This window comes from Prunus persica, chromosome G1 (assembly GCF_000346465.2).
Source record: "Prunus persica cultivar Lovell chromosome G1, Prunus_persica_NCBIv2, whole genome shotgun sequence".
Classification (NCBI taxonomy): domain Eukaryota; kingdom Viridiplantae; phylum Streptophyta; class Magnoliopsida; order Rosales; family Rosaceae; genus Prunus; species Prunus persica.
In genome coordinates, this window is record NC_034009.1 from 35,170,597 (window position 1) to 35,191,755 (window position 21,159).

The 21,159-nt window shown below is 38.3% G+C and overlaps 4 protein-coding genes and 1 non-coding gene across 6 annotated transcripts; 3 read left to right on the top strand and 2 right to left on the bottom strand.

The window, feature by feature from the left end:
- Positions 54-2,991, top strand: LOC18792446 (zinc finger CCCH domain-containing protein 22). The gene is made up of 4 exons (XM_020555231.1): positions 54-241; positions 718-1,029; positions 1,281-1,341; positions 1,802-2,991. The coding sequence occupies exons 1-4, from the start codon at positions 116-118 to the stop codon at positions 2,800-2,802; spliced, it is 1,500 nt and encodes a 499-aa protein (XP_020410820.1). The 5' UTR covers positions 54-115; the 3' UTR covers positions 2,803-2,991.
- Positions 3,336-11,562, top strand: LOC18793803 (dynamin-related protein 3A). Of its 2 annotated transcripts, XM_020565299.1 has the most exons (21): positions 3,336-3,893; positions 3,998-4,280; positions 4,373-4,401; positions 4,481-4,582; positions 5,188-5,256; positions 5,351-5,410; positions 5,551-5,664; positions 6,331-6,379; positions 6,636-6,745; positions 6,985-7,077; positions 7,195-7,287; positions 7,383-7,520; positions 8,087-8,173; positions 8,752-8,844; positions 9,598-9,640; positions 9,743-9,752; positions 9,847-9,934; positions 10,054-10,197; positions 10,368-10,420; positions 10,777-10,876; positions 11,091-11,562. In XM_020565299.1, the coding sequence occupies exons 1-21, from the start codon at positions 3,522-3,524 to the stop codon at positions 11,271-11,273; spliced, it is 2,313 nt and encodes a 770-aa protein (XP_020420888.1). In that variant the 5' UTR covers positions 3,336-3,521; the 3' UTR covers positions 11,274-11,562. The 2 variants fall into 2 exon arrangements, with proteins under 2 accessions (XP_020420888.1, XP_020420886.1); XM_020565297.1 differs by lacking the exon at positions 9,743-9,752 and having other exon boundaries at positions 3,337-3,893; positions 9,810-9,934.
- Positions 11,653-14,163, bottom strand: LOC18792754 (protein TIC 55, chloroplastic). The gene is made up of 3 exons (XM_007222860.2): positions 13,471-14,163; positions 13,174-13,276; positions 11,653-13,086 (listed from the first exon to the last, which is right to left on the bottom strand). Exons 1-3 carry the CDS (start codon positions 13,962-13,964, stop codon positions 11,968-11,970), a joined length of 1,716 nt encoding a protein of 571 aa, XP_007222922.2. The 5' UTR covers positions 13,965-14,163; the 3' UTR covers positions 11,653-11,967.
- TRNAI-AAU lies at positions 14,754-14,827 on the top strand. The gene has a single exon. It is a non-coding gene; the product is annotated as a tRNA-Ile (tRNA).
- LOC18789389 (protein TIC 55, chloroplastic) lies at positions 15,093-17,406 on the bottom strand. The gene is made up of 3 exons (XM_007223000.2): positions 16,815-17,406; positions 16,536-16,638; positions 15,093-16,394 (listed from the first exon to the last, which is right to left on the bottom strand). The coding sequence occupies exons 1-3, from the start codon at positions 17,258-17,260 to the stop codon at positions 15,276-15,278; spliced, it is 1,668 nt and encodes a 555-aa protein (XP_007223062.1). The 5' UTR covers positions 17,261-17,406; the 3' UTR covers positions 15,093-15,275.

The following is a 21,159-nucleotide window of genomic DNA, read 5'->3' on the forward strand; positions in this document are numbered from 1 at the left end:
TCAAATATTTGAAGTATTGGCCTGTCTGAGGAGCCCAAGCTCCTTTTCTTTTTTCTTTTTTTTATACCGAACGGGGTTTCAACGTCGGAGAAGAGTAAGCGTTTGGAACACAACTATGGCAAACGAGGAAGAGAGGGTTCTAGAGAACCTGCTGGAGCTTCAATTGCAAGAGCAACGAGTCTCTCTCGCTACCATCAACGACGCTTTAGCCTCCGAGCCTAACAATACCGAGATACTCGCGGTACATCCTCTTTTACTCTAATGTGTAAACTTTCTGTTTGGTAACCGAGAAAAACCACGAAAGAACACGGATAATGTTAGGTTTTACGTTTTATTGTGTTGGTGGAGTACGATTTTGTTCTAATCCAGCTGAGAGTTGGCAATAAAAGCGTAGAACTTTCAATTTGTACAATTTGATTGCTGAATTTGTCAAATGAATTATCTTATTAGTATTATGATATTTATATTCAGTTCCAGATAGGTTATTGTGCTTGAAATTAGCTTAAATGGGTTGCATTCAGAAATGTGAAGGATCAAGGTCTTAGCTCTGCAAGTTAATGATCTTTTAGGAAAGATAAGTCTGTATGTGATGCAATGGAAATATAGGTCGGTTTTTGAAAGCCATTATATTTATGCCCTCTGAGAACCCACTTAAATGCAGAGACTTTGTGTGAGTGACTCGTTAGACATTGTTACATTGTGGTTATGTTTTCTCAGCTTCATGAGGAGATTGTTCAGGCGATTAAAGATGCTGAGGAAGGGCTCCTGCACCTTAAACGTGCTCGGTTATTACGAGAAGCTGATTTAGTATTAGATGGTTCTGCTCATGCTGATGAGGATGTCAAGATGGAGACTCTTGATCCAACAGATGTTGAGCCGGAGCCGCTAGAGGAACCGAGCTATACTGTTGGGTCGAAATGTAGGTTCTGTCACACTGATGGGCGCTGGTATAATGGTCAAGTTATAGGGTTGGATGGTTCTAATTCTGCTAAGATTTCTTTCCTCACTCCTACATCAGAAAATATGCTGGTGTGTACGTTCACTGATCCTCTGTCTATCTTGTTAATTGTTATTTTTGTTTCTATAGCGTTTTCAGTAATGACTTTGGAGAGGAACATACTACCCTTGAGTGTAGTCTTTAATTTAATATAAGCAACAAGGACACAAAGTACAAACATTTCTTATAAGGTTGAACCTGATGGTTTGTGTCACTTTAATAATCAATATGCTAATGCTATGTAACCACTTCAAAATACTAATGCTACACCACCAAAGTGCAGATATGCAAGTTCTTTCTACAACAACGATGTCGATTTGGTACTAACTGCCGCTTATCACATGGTATGTTGTTATCATATCTATTGATGGACAAGTCAGTTCTGTAACTTGTCTAAAGTCCCACTGCTCTTATTTTTGCATTGTTATTAGCCTCCAGAACAATGCATGGTGTGAGATAGATTGGTGGGCATAGGCTCATAGCCAGGCTATATTTTAGATTGGCTGGCATAGTTAGCGAGGCTGCATAAGTACTTCACCCCCTTTTCTTCAATGTTGGTCTTGGTGTATTTCATCTATAACTTCTATTGATCATTTCAGCTGATCCTCTACCTTCTTATTGATTGGGAATCAGCAGCTGTCACTGAATTTAGCTTATCTTGAATTTCTCTTTGTTGTACATCTATACTGTGGCTTTGCATCAAGTTTTTAGAAAAGCTGTTTCTTTAAGTTTCAACTATTGATGTTACTGTTGTTTATCAGTTTTTCTCAGAATCTCCATACTCACCTATTTCTATGCATACAGGAGTTGATGTCCCACTATCCTCACTGAAAAAGTATACCCCAACAATATGGGAGCAGTCACATGTGGGGTCAAATATTTGGGCAGTCACTGATGGTAAAACTGGTGTTTGGAGGGAAGCTAAACTTGAATCATGGGATGGTGGTGCGCTTGGTGTTGGGAAAGTTGTTTTCCGAGATGATGGAAGCTCTGCAAATCTTGGTGAAGAAGCTATTACATTATCGGAGTATGCTCAAATGAGTGCTGAAGAAGAAAGTGATTCCAGCTCAGAACAATCTGATTTTAGTGACGATGAAGATGAGGGCCCACAGGGTTTAGGATTCCTTGAAAGCACCATCTTGCAGAGGGGCATCCAGACAGATACTGCCATATTTGCAAAGTGGGAGAACCACACCAGGGGCATAGCTTCCAAGATGATGGCCAATATGGGTTACCTTGAAGGAACGGGTCTTGGTGCATCTGGGCAGGGAATTGTAGATCCCATCTCTGTGAAGGTCCTTCCAGCAAAGCAATCTCTTGACCTTGCTGTTGGTTCTTGTGAAGGCAAAGTTGAAGAGGGTAAGGAGAATCAAGGAAAGAAGCGTAGCCGGGGTGGTAAGAGGAAACGTGAAAAGAAGTTTGCAGCATTGGCAAGGGCAGCAAAAGAAGAAGAGGAATCCACACCAGATGTCTTTAGTCTTATTAATAGCCAACTTGCAATGCATGGTGAAGCTTTGAATGGTGGATCAGGGAAGAAGCAGCAGAACAAAGGTTCAGGGGAGGGGAAGAGAGTTGATCGACGGGCGTTAGTTGCGTATGATGATGAAGTGAAGGACTTGAAGGTGCGAGTTGTGAAGCTTGAAGAAATGGCGAGTAGAAACAAAAAAGAGAAGGTGGTTTATGAGGCTGCAATGAGGAAATTGACAGAGACTCGCAAAGCTTTGGCAGAGGCTGAGGCAGCTCAGGCTTCTGCATCAAATGCAGTTGTCAGTAGAGAAAAAGAGAAGAGATGGCTTAAGTTTTAGGACCTCTTGGTATTTATTTTTATGTGCATCATTTGTAATCATATAAACTTTATTTTTATTATGGAAATTTCCTAGGTGAAGAATACTTTTTGGTCCCATGAGTTGTACACGAATTGACCTTTTTCTCCTCCCCCAAGATTAATGATATTGTCCCTGACTGAAAGTAAAATAGATAAAAAGCAATTCCAATAACTCTCTCTCTCTCTCTCTCTCTCTCTAATTATAAACTCCAATTATATTCTATCTTCTTGACACTTAAAAAAATAAAACCAAATGTATCAAAAAATAAAAAAATATTTTAAATTATAAAACCTCTCTTTAGGGTCTGACGGGCTTGGGCTTGGGCAGCATCGGTGTACCGGTGGGTCATTCTAAACCGTCCGATCTTAAAGGGGCAGTTATACATATACTTAAATCTAATTTTCTTATTTACAGCGTCGGCTCAAGATCCAACGGCCCATATCCCTGGACTAAACCCCAAATAAACATAAATTGGTCCCTCGTTTTTTTCTTGAGGAAGAAACATAAAGAGTCCGCTTCGTATTGACCAAAAGAATAAACAGTCACCTTTGGACTCTTTACTTCTCCTCCAAGAACCACACCAGCTAAACTCTCGCTCGCACCTCTTTCTCCCTTTATATAAAACCTTAACTTCAAAACCCACTCTCTGTTTTTCTCTCTCTAGACTGTAGCGTACGGTTTTTCTCTCTCGAGAATCAATGGGGGAATTAGATGCTAGACATGTTGACTCTTCCAGTTCAAGACCTTCAGTGACGATCGGTTCGTCGCTAATTCCGGTCATCAACAAGCTTCAGGACATTCTTGCACAGGCAGGCAGCGAATTAGATGTTTCGCTGCCTCAAGTGGCGGTTGTGGGAAGCCAAAGCAGCGGCAAATCGAGCGTTCTCGAAGCACTAGTCGGCCGCGACTTTCTTCCTCGCGGCTGCGATATCTGCACTCGCAGACCGCTCGTGTTGATGCTCGAGAATCGCCTGCCCAAACCCGGCGATGACCGGACCGAGTGGGGCGAGTTTCGCCACTTGCCTGAAAAGCGCTTCTACGACTTCTCTGAAATTCGCGCAGAAATTCAGGTACGGCTTGAGAAATTCAGCTTGAGATTCTTGACAATGCTGTTAGTAGAGAGGCTATGAGAATTTTTGTACTTATAGTCCAATAATTTGTTTTCTCATTGCAGGCTGAGACGGAAAGAGAGGCAGGATTGAACAAAGGGGTTTCGGATAAACAAATTCGGCTGAAGATTACCTCTCCAAATGTTCTTAATATGACTCTTGTTGATTTGCCCGGCATCACCAAAGTTCCTGTTGGAGATCAACCTAATGATATAGAAGCAAGGATTAGGAAGATGGTTATGACCCATATTTCGCAACAAAACTGCATTATATTGGCAGTTACTCCTGCGAATTCTGATTTGGCAACCTCCGATGCACTTCAGATGGCAAGAGAAGCCGACCCAGATGGTACCCACATTCTACTTCTTGACTCAACTTTTACATGCAATGCATATGTTGGATTCTGTTGTTCTGTACCGCTGACATGAATGCCTTAACAGGTTTTCGTACAATTGGTGTTATCACCAAGGTTTGTGTTTCTCCTCTTGTGTTCTTGTTATTATACGCTTCAGTAATGGTATAATATGGCACTGTTGTTCCATCTGTAGCTCGATATAATGGACAGGGGCACCGATGCCCGCAGCTTCTTGCTCGGGAAAGTTATTCCACTAAAGCTTGGTTACGTTGGTGTTGTGAATCGTAGCCAGGAGGTATAGTCGTTCATGTAGTGCTTTTTGTAGCATCCATTTGTTTTAATTGCTAAATTGCTACTGACTTCAAATAGTTAATTTTGTAATATCCATTTGTTTTAGTTACTAAATTGCAACTGACTTTATTCCTGGCGACTAAGAGTGTAATTGACACCGGATGGTAACATTTATTGGCTACTTTGTTGGATTTTTGAACGATTTGAGTTACTAGTATTATCTTTTAATTGGTTAGAAATAGAACTTCTTCTTCAAGAGTACTAGGATAAACAATGCTGCAAATTGCATGTGGCTTGCTTAATTGGAAGTGCAGTGTAAGGCCTAGTGCGGCTCTATTTTAGCTTTCAATTTGGCACACATTTTTCTGATTTAGCCACTTTTCCGATTGCTGGCAGTTGTTGTAATAGTAAGGTACTGAGCCATCATGCTCTCAAACATTTGGTGGTATTCGAATGATTAGCGGACACATAGAGAACCATTTTAAAAAATACAAAAGTTCCACTTTGCTTCGTTTGTAGCATTTGTAATGTTGCCTTCATGGACTTGTAAAATAAAATGCTGTCTGCGAGGGTCAGGCTTCATTCTTAAGTTTTATTCTTGTGTCACAGGACATCAATAAAAACCGTGGCATTGCTACCGCACTTGCTTACGAGGAGAAATTCTTCAATGATCACTCAGTACTATTCACTATCTTTGTGTATTATGTTGAGCAATTGTTTATTTGTTTGTCTTGCCACTGAACATCTTTATTGTGTGCGATACATGTTAAAGGTATACAGGGGTCTCTCTGATCATTGCGGCATCCCCCAGTTAGCAAGGAAGCTGAATGAGGTTGGTATGCACCATATAAGTCATAACAAAGTTATTGTAAAGAGAAATGGAATTCTTAGGTGCTTATGTAGCTTCTTGAGTTTTATATTACTCCTTACTCCATTTGTTCTTACTGTGTGATGGCTGATATTCTGTGTCAGATTCTGGAGCAGCATATCAGAATGGTTTTCCCTGCTTTGAAGGCTGATTTGAATTCTAAAATGGGTACTGTTTTAAAAGAACTGCAGACATATGGAAAACCTATAGAATCTAAAGTAAGTTGCAACACAAAGACTTCTTGGTGTTCTCTAGTGCTTCTAATGCATATGGGGAGTTAGGGAACAACGGTTCTTTGCATATGGTCAGCCTGTTGCATTTCGTCCAATCACTAATCTCTGTCAAAGTCCAATTCACATTTGTGTCATCATTTTTTTCTTGAACTACTTTGATCCTCTTTTTTTTTTTTTTTTTCCTTATGTTCAACCTTTTATGCTTAGCCCTAAGCAACCTGTTGTGGAATGGCTGCGTATGTTTTTCCCTCTCTAGAACACATTGGCGGGACCCTTCTGCTTTTTTGTTTTATAGACAGAAACCCTTTTGCTTGTGTTTTGATTTTTAATTTTTAATTTTTAATTTTTAATTTTATTTTATATATTGATTAACTACCAATGATTATAGCTACTTTGCTAGATAGTATTAACTGTGCACCAGGATGGAATAATTGTACTAGGTCTTGTTAAGTAATTGGTTGTTATTGTTTTGAAAACTTCAGATGATTGTTGCTTCTGGCCTTGTATGTTGAGAAATATATAGACACATGCATTCACATTCAAAAAATTTCTCTCCCTATTTTTTAGAAAAGAGAGGGGGGAGGGGGTGTTTATGGAAATATATTGACTTTTTAGTTCTTTCTAAGCATTTTATCACTTGTCCTGAACCAGATGGAACAGGGAGTGATTTTGCTGAACATTTTAACGCAATATTGTGAAGGTGAGATTTCGATTTCCTGTTATATCTGTTGAATGTCAATCTTTCTTTACCTATATAACTGATATTCCTTAAAGAATCACTTCATTGATCATTTTTGTATTAGTGCCTTTTTCTCAAATATGAGAGAGAGAGAGAGAGAGAGAGAGAGAGAGAGAGAGAGAGATGTTTATACTACCTTGTTTCTTGTTATTTAGTTTTAGCTGTTTTCACTGATGTTGCTTTGCTCCTTCTCTGTCTCTGTTTCCCTAATTAACAGCTTTTGCTGCCATGGTGGATGGAAAAAGTCAAGAGATGTCAACTAAAGAATTGTCAGGAGGAGCCAGGATCCACTACATCCTCCAGTCAATTTTTGTAAAGTGCTTGGAGGTACAATGTACTATAGTTTTATTAAGATTGCATTTCCTTTAATGATCATTGCTAATTGTACAAATTTTTGCTTTCTTTTAATCTGAAGCAATATATTACTACGTCCTCAGTTGTTGTCTTCTGCTTAGTTGTCTGATGTCAAAATACTGTGCAATTTCTTCCTTGAAGAAAATTTTGAAGTAATGATACACTGTAAGATGTGTGCCATCAGATTGGCTGCTAACTATCCGGAATTGTAGGAAGTGGACCCCTGTGATGATCTAACTGATGATGATATTCGAATGGCTATTCAAAATGCTTCTGGTGCAAGAAATGCTTTATTTGTGCCTGAGGTGAGTTTATGATGATGACATATGCGGCAGTCTTTCATTTTCCCTTGTATTAAATATTAGAAACTAACGGCTTGGTTTTACACTGCATTGGCTGATAAGTTTCTGAATTGGTTTTAGGTCCCATTTGAATTTTTAGTTAGGAGACAAATTGCTCGTCTGTTAGACCCAAGCCTTCAGTGCCTTCGATTTGTTTACGATGAACTAATGAAGGTGAGTAATAAGGCACATGCTACGGAGTTCTAATTGTATGTTTCCATGAATCATGAGATGTAGATGTAATCAGGAAGATAAAATTTTGCCTGCAGATAAGCCACGCTTGTGAGGTAACTGAGTTGCAAAGGTTTCCAGTATTGAGAAAGCATCTGGATGAAGTCATGGTAAAATTTTTGCGTGATGGTGTAGAACCTGCTGAGAGAATGATAGGAAATCTTATTGAGATGGAGGTATCTCTCTTTTAACCTTATTACCACTATACTTTAGTCATTCAGAATTAAGATCTAGGACATTGTTGCATGTATGCTTGTTTTTTGTTAAATTTGTTTCAAAGAGTCTCAAAATTCTGTTTAAATACTGGAATATACTAAAATCTAATCAAAATGAGTCGGCGGTTGTAACTGGTAAAACAGAAAGAGTCAACCTTCCTCAACACTTTGATGAAAAATTGTAATCTTGTCATAAAAAGTAATTTGGCTGTAGCTGATACAGTAATTTTTCTACTTCTCCAATTTATGTTATCTAGTTCTTATTAACTTCTATTTTTGTTTAGCTTCTGGATGGTTCTTAACATAGATGGTTTGTTTAACTTGACATTGTTGAAATGAAAGTGATAAATCTTTTGATCTGTTGGTCATGTCACACACAATGTCCAGTACTGATCTCTATACTGACTGGGTATATATGTCTTCTTTTAAATTATTGCTCAACTTTACATGGCATGCTATTATTCTTTTACACTTACTCTAATGTTGTTTTTATTCCTAGGCTGATTGACCAACTTTCTTTCATTCAGGTGGATTATATAAACACTTCACATCCAAATTTTTTAGGTGGGAACAAAGCTGCTGAGCTTGCTATGCAGCTGTTGAAATCACCACAGGTATCTGCTAGCATGTTGGTGATATAATGATATTGTTTAAGTGAAATAGCTCAAAAAGTAATTATTTCTACTTTGGACATGATGCAGCATCCTGCCAACTTGTTAGGTTCATAACAACATAATGCCGTGCACCTTTGGTTCTTTCTCTGTCAGTCCTATGTTTTTTGTTACATAAGTCCTAATTAATTTTATTAAGAAGTCAATTTTGAAGTTTAAAATTCAGATTTGATCTGATAATCTGAAAGATCAGAAAAGGAATTGTACAGTGGCGGTGTTTTATTTTCTTTTTTATGCTGTAAGCAGATCTCTGTTGAGTGTAATGTTCGTTCTTATTATGATATATGCTTACACAAACAAAAAAAAGCGAGTTTTGAATCTTCATTCTCATCGAGTTTTGAATCTTCATTCTCATCGAGTTTTTTTCTGTGATCTTCATCATCAGCATTTAGAGTAGTTGCATATTGGATTATTTATTCTGTCTTTGCACTCTTATTCAACCCAATTATCATTAGTTCTCATAATAAAATGGTTTGTCAATTATACGGTTATACCTCAAAGTTGTTCTTCATATGTTTCAGGGCGTTACAGATGCTGAAGGCCAGACTTCCCAGACTTCCCAGACAGCTCGAACTATTCGGTCTGGGCTTTTGAATGGACTTTTACCTAACCAGGTATGTCTTTCACCATATGTTGGACTACTGATGATATTTCCAGAAGGAAATTGGTTAGTCAGAACAAAAAGAAAGTGGAAAGAGAGAAAATTGGCAGAGTTGCAAGTTAAAAGGGAAAAAACCAGAATCTATAAGAGAGAAGATTTCCTCACCGGAGCAGGACAAAGTGCAACCCCTAATAACTTGGAGGTTCTCATATATTTCTTTGGCATCTAGTCTAATCTAGCTCTTTCTCTACGCTGAAAAATGTCAGATTTGGATTATTTGTCAAGGAAAGTTTTTGTGATTAAAGCTAATGTTTTCCTTTTAAGGGCATGTTTGGGAGTGCTTCTGGGAGGGGTAAAAGCGCTTTCTAACAACCAAAAGCATTTCTGACAGCGTTTGGCAGAAAAGTTTAGAAGTGCTTATGGGTCATAGAAGCGCTTTCTGGAGAAGCACTTGCTATGTGCTTCTTCATGAAGCACGCCCAAGTGCTTTTCCAGGAAGCACATGGATTTCTTATGAAAATTTCAATATTTTTATAACAAAAGCGCTTTTGCTAGAAGCGCTTATTAACAGAAGTGCTTCCTAGAGAAGCAGTCCCAAATGAGCCCTAAATCAGATCTCGTTAGCTTAAAGTTAAAATGTGAATCCAAGTGACTGGGCATAAACTTAGATTTGTGAACTAACTAGTTTGGAGGGCCTCACTACTTCTGGCTTATCATTTTTCTTTCATAGGATGTCTTCAATCTAATATAGTTTTGGTGTTGGCAGGGGAGTCGTCCTCAGCCTAATAACGAGAATCATGTATCTTCTGGTAAACTCATGCATCCACTATTTTGAAGCATACTAACCTTTATACCTTCAGGATATTGAACTTGCTTTATTTATTTATTTATAAAATATTTCTTGTGCATAGATATAGGATGGTATGGCTATCTGTTAAGTCTGCCGTTGCTGTAGTAAATTTGGCATTTGAAATTTAGGAACTAAGGCTTGGATTCCATCTCTATTCGGAAGTAGGACATCAGCTGGAGAGCCTATGGCTTGCAGACCTTTTGGTGAACCAAGTCATTCAGAGTCAATGCCCTCTATAATCCATTTGAGAGAGGTAATATGTGGTTGACAGAATTTTATTTCTTCTTCTCAACTTATTATTATGTTATCCATTTATTCATTCTAGGATTTAAATGCGTCTTCCCTTTTTTCCCTTGTCCTTCTTATTTTCAGCCACCATCCAGCTTAAGGCCGGTTCAAATGACAGAAAATAAAGCAGTGGAAATTGTTGTAACCAAATTACTCTTGCGGTCGTATTATGACATTGTTAGAAAGAACATTCAAGACCTAGTTCCAAAAGCTATAATGCACTTTCTGGTATACCTATTTTCTTCCTTTTGTCCATATGTTCACATTTATACTGGTGTAATTTTTATCTCTTGTACTATTGCTGGTTTTCTTCTCTGCCGCATCAAGCTTCCTTTGGTTTTTTTTCTTTTCAACTTCTATGAAGTCCATTGATTTGTATCATTCTTAATGTGGCTTAGGTCAATCTTACAAAACGGAACCTTCATAGGACCTTTATTCAAAAACTGTACAGGTATGTCTGTTGTTCAAAAGGAGGACTACGGAGTTCTTTTTCTTTTTTGAGCCATTAACTGACATTCTTGTTTCTGAAACTGTCTATATTTCCTCTGGGCTTCAAATAATACAGTCATTGTCTGATAAATAAGGCAATTTAATTCTTCATTATGATTATTTGAAAGACAAGGACTGCATTTGTGACACAAAGAATAGCACTGCATTACGGACAGGACTTCTATGAAATACTCTATATCCTGCATAAATTTGTTTATGTTGGTTTTGTTCTAAGAACATGATTCAGAAATTGCTATATGTGGTTGATTGAAAACTTCGAGAGTGGTTTTTTTATATATTCTTCTGGTAATTATGCAGAGAGAACCTGTTTGAAGAACTGCTGCAGGAGCACGATGCACATGTTTCACAAAGAAAACGTAACCAAGAATTATTCAAGGTGTTGGAGCAATCTGTTCAGGTAGTTTTTTTAACGTTTTAGACAGTAAATAGTTCCTTAGTGAACAATATCATGAAAGGCTCGTTAAGTAATCAATTCTTGAGTTTGTTTGATTATTGGTTGAATATCATGAAATAAAATCCTTGGTCATCTTGTAGAAATTCTTGTTCCTTAAAAAAAGGAAAAAGTTCTTGTTGGTTTTGAGGGATAACTTTTAACTATTTGTTTCTTCTAGGCACTCGAGAAGGTTGACTTTGATGTCTCATCCCAAACTTCAAGTTTGGGCACTGATGCTTCCATTGGACTGCCAAGGATTCCAAGGACTTCTGCCCATCTACACACGACAGCCGGCGGTGAGATAGGCCAAGTTTCATACCGTCCGTTTCCCATGCCATCCATGACCAAGTCCACGGCTTGAAGATCATTTCAATGAGAAAAGCCAGGCATTTTATCCAAATTTACTGGCCATTTAGATGATTACCATATATGATTTCCAGGTTGTACAGTGTTTTTTCTTCTCCCGTATGCTTTCTGCATATGGAAGATTTAAAGTTGTATGATTAAAGATAATAAAAATTTAATTCAAAATAGCAGAGTTATATTAGTTATATATGTCTTGGGGAGTTTTGATGTATTTCCCTAACTTTCAATTGTACCGCCTATCTCCATTAGGATCGTTGCAAAGTAAATAGTTCTTGAGCTCCTAACTTTTTCTTTGCTACATTTGTCTCTGTGTTTATCTCTATTTTTTTTTTTAATAAAACAACTAAATGTGGCAGAGTCTACACAAGTCACTGTGAAAAAACATTTTGCAATTAAGATGTGCGAGATTCTGACAGATAAGTTTCAACATCAAAGAAATTCGTCTAGAAAAAAGTTCTAAATTCTAATGCTCACTAAAGTAGTAATTGTCTATACAAAATAAACGAAGCTTTATTGTTCACAGAAAAGAAGCAACGAGCCTTTTTCTAAGCCACGGAAAATGAAGGAAAAGGAAGGGAGTAGGGAAAGCCACAACAAATGAGCGATTTCGAGCTTCCAAGGAGAATCTAAACGTACAAAAAACACAGGCAACAGAATCTACATCGTCTTCTCGGCCTGAAATTGATTGCTCATAATCTCCTATGGGTCCTTATGAAGTTTGTTGTGTTCAATGCAATAGCAGCCGAGCATGCGTAAACCCCGGCTGAGGTTATTGCTGCAGATACTAATAGCAGGGCCTTCCACTGCCTTCCTGAGACTAGAATTGCCAATGCAGTCGATGCAACAGCAATAGCAGTAAGGGCCTTTTGCCATGCTTGGAAAGCTTTGACAACATTTCTGCAGATTTTGCAATGAACCACGTGTCGAAAATACCGGTTGGCCAAATTGGGAGCATGCATGGATCCAATCCCTCCCTTTGCTGGCAAGGATGCAGAAACACCGGCAACAAGTCCTGCTGGCGCATGTTCCACAACAGCAGGCTCTTTGGGCAATGAGATTGTGCTGTGCCCAAAATGGTAAGGCATCCCATGCCCAACTTTGTCCATCCATCTCCTGTATTCAGCAACCCATGTATCTGAAGATTTCAAGTTAAGGTACAACTCTTTGGTGGGTACTTTTTCTTTCATGAGTACCTCATTTTGAGATGAAAGAAATCCCATATCTTGCTCAAAGACCTTGCCTGCATTCTGATGAAAATACCATACGGGAAACAATTTTGCCAGTGGAGACCTTTTTGTTCCACCAAATCTCACAATTAGCATGGATTTCCCCTGTCCAGTTGGCCTACAGAGAAATAGACCCGTGAAGTAGTGCTTCTCCCCATCCTTGTCAACAATTTCTCTATTGTTTTGAAGAGAACATGGTGCTTCAAACCTTAAGAAGCTTTTGGCTGATGGATCACTTGTCTTGCCCCACCAACCTGCGAATCCTCTATCGCTGCGCTCGGTGACCTCAAAGCGCAGCGGCTGAGCATCTTCCCTTTTTGCACTCCAGTCTGTCCTGTCATGTGAGATTGGAACATGGGCAGGATCCATGAGATTCTCCAAAAGTATAGAGTGGTCATACGGGAGCTCATGGGTTGTAGAAGTATCTTGAAACCCTGGCCGAGCAAAGTTCTCAAACCAAGGTATCTTTGAAGGGTTTGGTGGTGTATTCTGAGACATCCAAACCCACACAACCCCTTGTGAGTCCCTCACCTCATATGTCTTCAAACAAGCTGATTTAGGAATTTTGGCATCAGCTGGAAGCTGTGATATTACAGACACAATTAAAGAGACATTCAACATCATTAACAATCTTAATTAATCAAAAGACAGACAGACAGACCGACAGACCTGAGGGATCTTTACACATTTTCCTTGGGCTTCAAATTGCCATCCATGATATAAACATTCTAGTCTTCCATCAATCAACTGGCCTTCGGATAGTTTCGCCAACCTAGCTAAGATTGGATTGTCATGTCATGACCCAAGTTTTATTTTCATTAGTTATATAGTATTGACAAAGCAAGAAGATGAAGATACAAAGTTCAATATGACAAAGATTTCATCCAAAACGAAAATTCTAATTCTAAAGCAACTATAAATCTTTCCATGCTATATAGAAGAATCTACAGGCAAAGATAAGTTTACCTGTGGGGGCAGCGATCTTGGTAGCACTGGAGCTCTCCACTGCCGTCCTTGTACAGCACAAGTTGCTTATCAAACACAGTCAAGCCCAAAGGTGCGTCGTCCGGAATGTCCTGGGTGAGGTACAGAGGGTACCATTCCTCTGTCCAATCATAGTCCACCACGACCCGCTCTCCTCTCCTGTCAGCCTCGCTGGTGGGACCCACCAAGACCTTGTGATCCTCCTCCTCCTCCTGATGTTCATCAAGTGGGGGAGCAGGAGGTTTGATGTCTGCAACTGCACTACACTTGATGGTGCTTAGCTGCTTTCTTGTTGGAATTAAGGGTCTCAGAGGGTGGGGTGGGGAGGAGAGAGATAAGAGCAGTTTGAGTGGCTGTGGTTGTCTGGGAGTTTTGGGGAGGTGGTGGAGAGACGTGGAATGAGAAAGAAAGGGATGAAACAAAGCCATGTTTGATTGTATTGGAGAGGAAACAAAGGAAGAGGGAGATGATGACATGACTGGCTGGCAGGGAGAGCTAAGGAGGAGGAGGAAATAATAAAGCCATCATCACGGTGAATAATATGTGATGATACACAGAGAGAGAGAGAGAGAGAGAGAGAGAGAGAGAGAGAGAGAGAGTAGTGTGACAGTGAAATTGGGTTGGGGGTTGCTTTGCTTAGTAGCTTGTTGCACTCCTGGTAGCCACACAATCTTTTCTTTGGTCAATCAACAAGAAATAGTGGTAGCTACTCTACTATGACTGTTTAGTTACACACATAGACCTGTATCTGTGTGTACCATTTTTGGTACTCAAAACATTGTTTATTTCATCCTTGGGTTGGGGAAGCTATGGCATTTTATGGGGTTCCGTTATATTATATGCATTGTTATGTGAGGCACAGCGCAATATATACATATATAATTGGTTTGGTGGGGTTTTGTTTTGTGAAACATCCAAACCCATACAAACATCCCAGGAGTAAGGACTGTTCTTGTGTGAGGTTGATGAGGACTCTTCTCTTCTCCACCATCTCCTTGGACTGTAATGACCCTTATCATTAAGGACAGGTCTTTGCATTGCAGGGTGGTGGTGTGGCTTACAAACTTGTTGATGCTCTTGGCCCTCACTATAGAATTCTCCCCGGGACTTCATAACTTGGGCTTCCATGTAATGTTATGAATCTACCCCAGACCCAGTTCTTGTGGTATGGCCAGGCCCATGAATATTTCTATTTAGTTTTGTTTGGGCCCGAAAAATGACGGTACTACGATATAAAATGATAAAACTTGATATCATTAGCAACTGGCCTATTAGCTCAGCTGGTTAGAGCGTCGTGCTAATAACGCGAAGGTCGCAGGTTCGAGACCTGCATGGGCCATAATTCTCTTTTGGTTTTTTTTTGTTTCGTCCCGCATTTTTGTTGTTGTTTCCAGTCCTTTTGATCAAGTGGAGGGGAGGTGCATGTTCATTTGATGCCTGTGAGTTCGAAAATTAGAGTTGATGGTTTTAGTGGGTACGAGGAGATAGGGAAAAGCAATTGACTGGTGGTGTCGTATTGGGGAGATGGAAAGTTAAGCCAGAGAAATTGGCGGGACAAGAAAAGACATTGGTGGAGTGAGTATTAGTTAGTGAACACTGAACAGTGAATAGAAAAAGGCTGGATTTTTCTTGAACACCTTCTCATTTTGTTGAATTTGGTAAAAACCCACCTCACCTTTTCAATTTCCTTCTTTTGTTATGGTGGAATACAAAATACCAATACATACACAATCATGTTTACTTGGCTTGGAAATATTTCTACATGATGATGGATTATGACTCAAAAATCACAATCTCCTGTGTGTTCTTATGAAGTTTGTTGTATTCAATGCAACAGCAGCTGAGCATGCATAAGCTCCAGCTGAGAACACAGCCGCTGACACCAGCAAAATGGCTTTCCACTGCCTCCCAGCCACTAAAATAGCCACTGAGATCAGCCCAAGAGCAATACCAGAAAGACCAATTTTCCAGGCTTCAAAACTCTTCACAACATCTCTGCACCCTTTGCAATGAATCACATGCCTGAAATACCGGTTGGTCCAATTCGGAACATGCAGGCTTCCAATGCCTCCCTTAGCTGGTTGAGATGCTGAAACACTAGCAACAAGTCCTGCTGGCGCATGTTCTACCATGGCTGGCTCATTGGGCAATGATATAGTGCTGTGCCCAACATGATAAGGCATGCCATGCCCTACTCTGTCCACCCATTTCCTATACTCAGCTACCCATACATCAGATGATTTCAAATTAAGGTACAGATTTTTTGTGGGAGATTTTTCTTTCAAAAGTATCTCATTTTGAGATGAGAGAAATCCCATATCTTGCTCAAAAACTGTACATGAAATGTGATGGAAGTACCAATCTGGGAACAATTTAGCCAAAGGGGATTGCTTGGTGGCTCCAAACCTCATAATGGCCATCGATTTTCCCTGTCCTGTTGGTCTACAGAGGAAGAGACCAACAGAGTAGTGCTTCTCACCATTCTTGTCTACAAGTTCCCTTGTGTTTTCAATAACACCAGGTGCTTCAAACCTTAAGAAGTAAGGCAAGGATTGGTCTTTTGCCTCACCCCAATAGCCTGCAAAACCTCTATCAGTCCTCTCAGTCACCTCGAATCTCAGCGGCTGTGCATTTTCTCTTTTCGCAGTAAAACCCGTCCTGTCGTGTGAGATTGGAATGTGGGCAGGATCCATGAGATTCTCCAGAAGAATAGAGTGTTCATAAGGGAGATCATGGATTGTTGAAGAATAATCAAAGCCAGGCCTGTCAAAGTTTTCAAACCAAGGTAGCTTGTTGGGTTCGGGTGGTTTTTTGTGAGACATCCAAACCCAAACAACACCTTGAGAGTCCCTCACCTCATATGCTTTAACACAAGCTGCTTTAGGAATTTTAGCACCAGATGGGAGCTGTGTAGTGCATGCAGAGATCAATTAAGGTCCCTTGATTAGTGTGGAATATTGTTAAATCAATTAAAATGGGAACTATATATAATGAAATGAAACAAAAAGTTTTGAGTTACAAACACTCATAAGACACATACAAATTACCTGTGGAATCTTTACACATTTTCCTTGGCCTTGGAATTGCCAACCATGATATAAACACTCCAGTCTTCCATCAATCAACTGGCCTTCTGATAGTTTTGCAAGCCTTAAAGGAAAGGGAAAAAAAACGCACACACACCAAAGAATTCACTTTTTGTTAGCCATGAAGTAGAAACTCTAAAGGAAACAAAACAGAGGAAGCAGAACAAGATTTTCACTTAAGATTTTGTGAATGAAAAGAGGTTATGAATCATGAGATTACTAAAAGTATTAAGTTTTTACCTGTGACAGCAACGATCCTCGTAACAGCGAAGCAGGCCAGAGCCATCACGATACAAAACGAGCTGCTTATCAAACACAGTAAGGCCTAAAGGTGCATCTTCTGGCAGGTCCTGGGTTAGATACAGAGGGTACCATTCTTCTGTCCAATCATATTCAGCCACGACCCTTTCACCTCTGTGCTCTTCTTCACCGGAAGGACTCACTAGAACCCTGTGATCTTGTTCCTCTTCTTTCAGATCATGATCAAGTGGAGGAGGTGCAGCAGCCTTGTGTTTGATATCATCAGTGACTGCATTAAAACTAATTTTGTGGCTCTTTTTATTTGTGAATATTAATGGAAATGGTTTGAGAGGTGGGTTTGATTTGGCTGTTGTTGATGTTAATGGTTTTGAAGCAGTGGAAGAAGAGGGAAAGGTGTGTGAGACTAAAGGGTGAACCAGAGCCATGTTTCTGCTGCTGATCAAATTATTAATGCACAGTTATGTTCTGATCACTTGAGATTAAAAGAGAGAGATACTGATTAGGAGAGAGAGAGAGAGAGAGAGAGAGAGAGGGTGAAGAAGTTGTGTGGTGGTTGGCGTTGCTGGCAAGGCTCTGGGACTGTCGGAAAAGTCTCTGTTTTCTTTTTCTAGGGAAACGTTGCCGTGCTACTTTTGATTTGTGTGATGAAATCTCCACATGTTGTTGCCTTGAAAGGGAAACATGTGACCCACTTCTACACCGTTTTGTCGATGTGATGTGAAAAACGTTTCAACTTTTATCATGAGAATTTCGTAATGTTCTCTTAGTAATTAGAGTTTCTGTTCTGATTGGTTTGCTTATTGCATTTGGAATTTGATTTTCAGTTGATTATATGTTTCTTTTTTTCAATTCAATATTTTCAAGAAATTTGTAGTTTAAGAGTTAAAGAGCATTGATTCATGTATGTCAGCTAATTATTCGGAGAAATAATACAATAATACAGTACCACCACGTGGCACTGCCAGGTAGTAATACACACCAATTGCATAACGACATGTGGCAGAGAGAGAATGTTAACATCCAGATTGAATGGTAACACCGTTAGTAACCAACTCTCTTTTTTATTTTTTATTTTTATTTTAAGAAATAAAAAAGAAATCCTAAGATATAATTACTTTTATCGAAATCTGCACCACTGTTACTATTTGTCGATTACTGTAGTTTTTATTTGTCGATTGATACAGATTTTTGTTTCTTCAGTCTATTGCTGCAGGTTTTTTTATTTTATTTTATTTTTATTTTTATTGTTGCAGGTTATACAGGTTGTTTCTTTTTTTATTTTATTTTATATATTTGTTATTATTTCTATGTTTGATAAGATGATGTTGTGGCATGTGCCAGTATTCATTGATGTTGAAAGTGACGAAGAAAAAGTAAGAGAAAAAGATCCAATGATTGTTAACTGTGTAGAAAATATTGATGATGATTTGCTTAGAAGGGTTGTGTTGTGTCCACAAAAGAGAAAGTTTATAATCTCTACAACAATTATGCTACGAGAGTTGGATTTAGTGTTCGGAGGGGACAAAAGAGATACAATACAAAAAAAGTTATGCGCAATTTAGTTATCTTTGTTGAAAAGAAGGTTTTTGACTAGATACTGACCCTTCGGAATTGAGCAAGGTTAGCAAATTAGAGACAAGAATTGGTTGCGAAGCTAGTATTCGATTTGCATTCCAGGATGAAGATGATACGTGGAAAGTTTCTCATTTTGTTCCTTAGCATAACCATGAACTTGCTAAGCCAGAAGAGAGGCAATTTTTGAGATCAAATAGAAAATTTTCAGATTCAAATTTGAGTGAGATTAAAATAATGGTGGGTGCAGGAATACGTACCACAAATACATATTCTTATTTAGCAGAAGACGTTGGCAGGTCTCAAAATGTTGGTTTTACAAAAAGAGATTGCTACAATGTTGTGAACAGGGAGAAAATGGCCATGATTGAAACAGGGGATGCTCAAAGCTTGATGAATCTTTGCAAGCACAAACAAGCTGAAGATTCTATGTTCTTTTACACAGTTCAAGTTGATCAAGAAAATTGAACGACAAACTTTTTTTTGGAGAGATGGAAGGTCACGAATTGACTATGACTGTTTTGGAGATGTGGTAGTATTTGATACTACTTATCGAACTAATAGGTATAACATGATATGTGCTCCTTTTGTCGGCGACAACCACCATTGGAAAAACGTACTATTCGGGTGTGCTTTCTTATTGGATGAGAAAACTAATTCATTTATTTGGTTATTTGAGACATTTTTAGAATCAATGGGAGGTCGAAAACCAAAGACGATTTTTACTGATCAATATCAGGCAATGGCAAATGGCATTCAAAACGTTTTTCCTAGGGTATGTCATCGTTTATGCTCGTGGCACATATCTCAAAATGCTGCAAAAAATTTGGGAAGTCATTATGGTAATCAAGAGTTTAACCATATGTTCAATAAGTGTTTTCAAGGATATTGTGAGACAGAATTGGAATTTCAATCTATCTGGGATGACTTATTAGCAAAATTCAACCTTACAGGCAACCCATGGTTGATGACACTATATAATCTTCGTGCAAAATGGTGTCCAGTATTTAGCAAGCATATTTGTACTGCTAGGATAAAATATTCACAAAGAAGTGAGAGCACAAATAATGTTTTTCATCAAATGTCTACTAAGACAATGAGTCTTACTCAATTTGTGCATCACTATGATAAATAAGCGGAAAAAATGCGTTCAAGTGAATTAGAAGAGTCTTTTTGTTGCAATCAAGGACTCCCTTCTAGAATTGCCAAAAGCAGTGTAATTTTGAATCATGTTGCTACTGTCCACACAAGGAAAATATTTAAATTATTTGAAAAGGAGTTTGTAGATAGTTTGGCAGTGATGATGCATGAGGTTGGAAGTGATTGCACAATTCACTCACTTGAACTTAATGAAGAGGGTCACAACAGAGTTTACCTTGTCCATTTAATGATGTATTGAGTAAGGCAGCAGACAATTTAATGGAGTAACACTTTCTTTTTTCTCTCTCTCTTTTAGGATTCCAATTCTACAAGGACATCATATCAACCTAATTTGTCGTTTACAAGCATGCTACAAAGTACTAATTTCATGGCACATTTGAATCAGGATGGTTTATCTATAGCTTATGCCTATTTTGAAATATTTAACTGACATGAAGCTATATATAATGCAGGATTCACATTCAAATGCTTATGAGCAGCAACATAATCCATACAAGTAATGTCTCCTTAAGGTGTTGTCTAAGACTAAAATAATTACAATTATTTTCAGTTACTTTTAACTTATCTCCCACAACATTCCTTCTCCTTCCATGGAATCCAAACGACACGCTGCAGTTCCATAAAAGTTTGAAGAGCATATCAAATGAAAGGAAATAAAGTGATTACTCAAAAGAAAGGAACTGCATTTAATCTAATGAAAGGAAATAAAGTGAAAACAAGGAACTGTTCAGGGGAGGACATATGCCAAAAAAATAAAATCCAAAGTTCGCACCCCCAGCAATAATATACTCAAATTGTAAGGTAAAACAAATAGCAAAAAAACAGAGCAATAAGTATTATCCATTAATAATATACCCTAATCGAATGAATTTCTACACCTCATAAATTAAGAAATAAAATCAACATGTATTAATTGCAACAAGAAAATGCAAGAATGCTACGAAAAACCAAACCGAAATAAAACCCCTTCCATCTCACAACTTAAAACACAACCAAAACCCCAAAATAAAAACAGATTTCGATAATATGCCTTAGGTTTCTTTTCTATTTCTTAAAATAAAAACAAAAAACAAAAAAAGAGTTGGTTACTAAGGGTGTTACCATTAAATATGGATGTTAATGCTCTCTCTCTTAAAAGACAGCCACGCCACATGTTGTTATGCAATTGGTGCATACTACCACCTGGCAATGCCACGTGGTAGTATCGTACTATTGTATAATTTCTCAATTATTTGATACCTCTCTTATTTAATATTGCTTGTGAGCTAAGAAGTTATGAATACAATTATCGTTTAATCCAAAAAAAATATTGCTTGTGTCAAGAAAGAAGAAAACTCAATATTCAACATTTTTTATTTAGCTTATAATGTTTATGGCACCCTAAAAATCTGTCTTAGAGAAAAGTAACACATTAAAATTTTGTAGTCTATCACTTTACGAATTTTTTTTATTTAAAATTTTTGAGAAATTCTGGAATTGCTTTACGATAAACTAACATCCATTAGTGTTTTTTTTTGGTAATTAAAATTTCGGTTCAATACATCTTTTTTTCCTTTTTTTCTTTTATCAAAAGAGGTTCAATAATAATAAT

Coding starts and splice junctions, on each gene's coding strand:
- LOC18792446 (XM_020555231.1), top strand. CDS start 116: ATGGCAAACGAGGAAGAGAGGGTTCTAGAGAACCTGCTGGAGCTTCAA. Junction 242..717: donor ACAATACCGAGATACTCGCG/GTACATCCTCTT, acceptor ATGTTTTCTCAG/CTTCATGAGGAGATTGTTCA. Junction 1,342..1,801: donor TAACTGCCGCTTATCACATG/GTATGTTGTTAT, acceptor CTATGCATACAG/GAGTTGATGTCCCACTATCC.
- LOC18793803 (XM_020565297.1), top strand. CDS start 3,522: ATGGGGGAATTAGATGCTAGACATGTTGACTCTTCCAGTTCAAGACCT. Junction 5,665..6,330: donor GAAAACCTATAGAATCTAAA/GTAAGTTGCAAC, acceptor GTCCTGAACCAG/ATGGAACAGGGAGTGATTTT. Junction 7,521..8,086: donor GAAATCTTATTGAGATGGAG/GTATCTCTCTTT, acceptor TCTTTCATTCAG/GTGGATTATATAAACACTTC.
- LOC18792754 (XM_007222860.2), bottom strand. CDS start 13,964: ATGTCATCATCTCCCTCTTCCTTTGTTTCCTCTCCAATACAATCAAAC. Junction 13,277..13,470: donor CAAGATCGCTGCCCCCACAG/GTAAACTTATCT, acceptor AATCTTAGCTAG/GTTGGCGAAACTATCCGAAG. Junction 13,087..13,173: donor AATGTGTAAAGATCCCTCAG/GTCTGTCGGTCT, acceptor GTAATATCACAG/CTTCCAGCTGATGCCAAAAT.
- LOC18789389 (XM_007223000.2), bottom strand. CDS start 17,260: ATGGCTCTGGTTCACCCTTTAGTCTCACACACCTTTCCCTCTTCTTCC. Junction 16,639..16,814: donor GAGGATCGTTGCTGTCACAG/GTAAAAACTTAA, acceptor CTTTCCTTTAAG/GCTTGCAAAACTATCAGAAG. Junction 16,395..16,535: donor AATGTGTAAAGATTCCACAG/GTAATTTGTATG, acceptor TGCACTACACAG/CTCCCATCTGGTGCTAAAAT.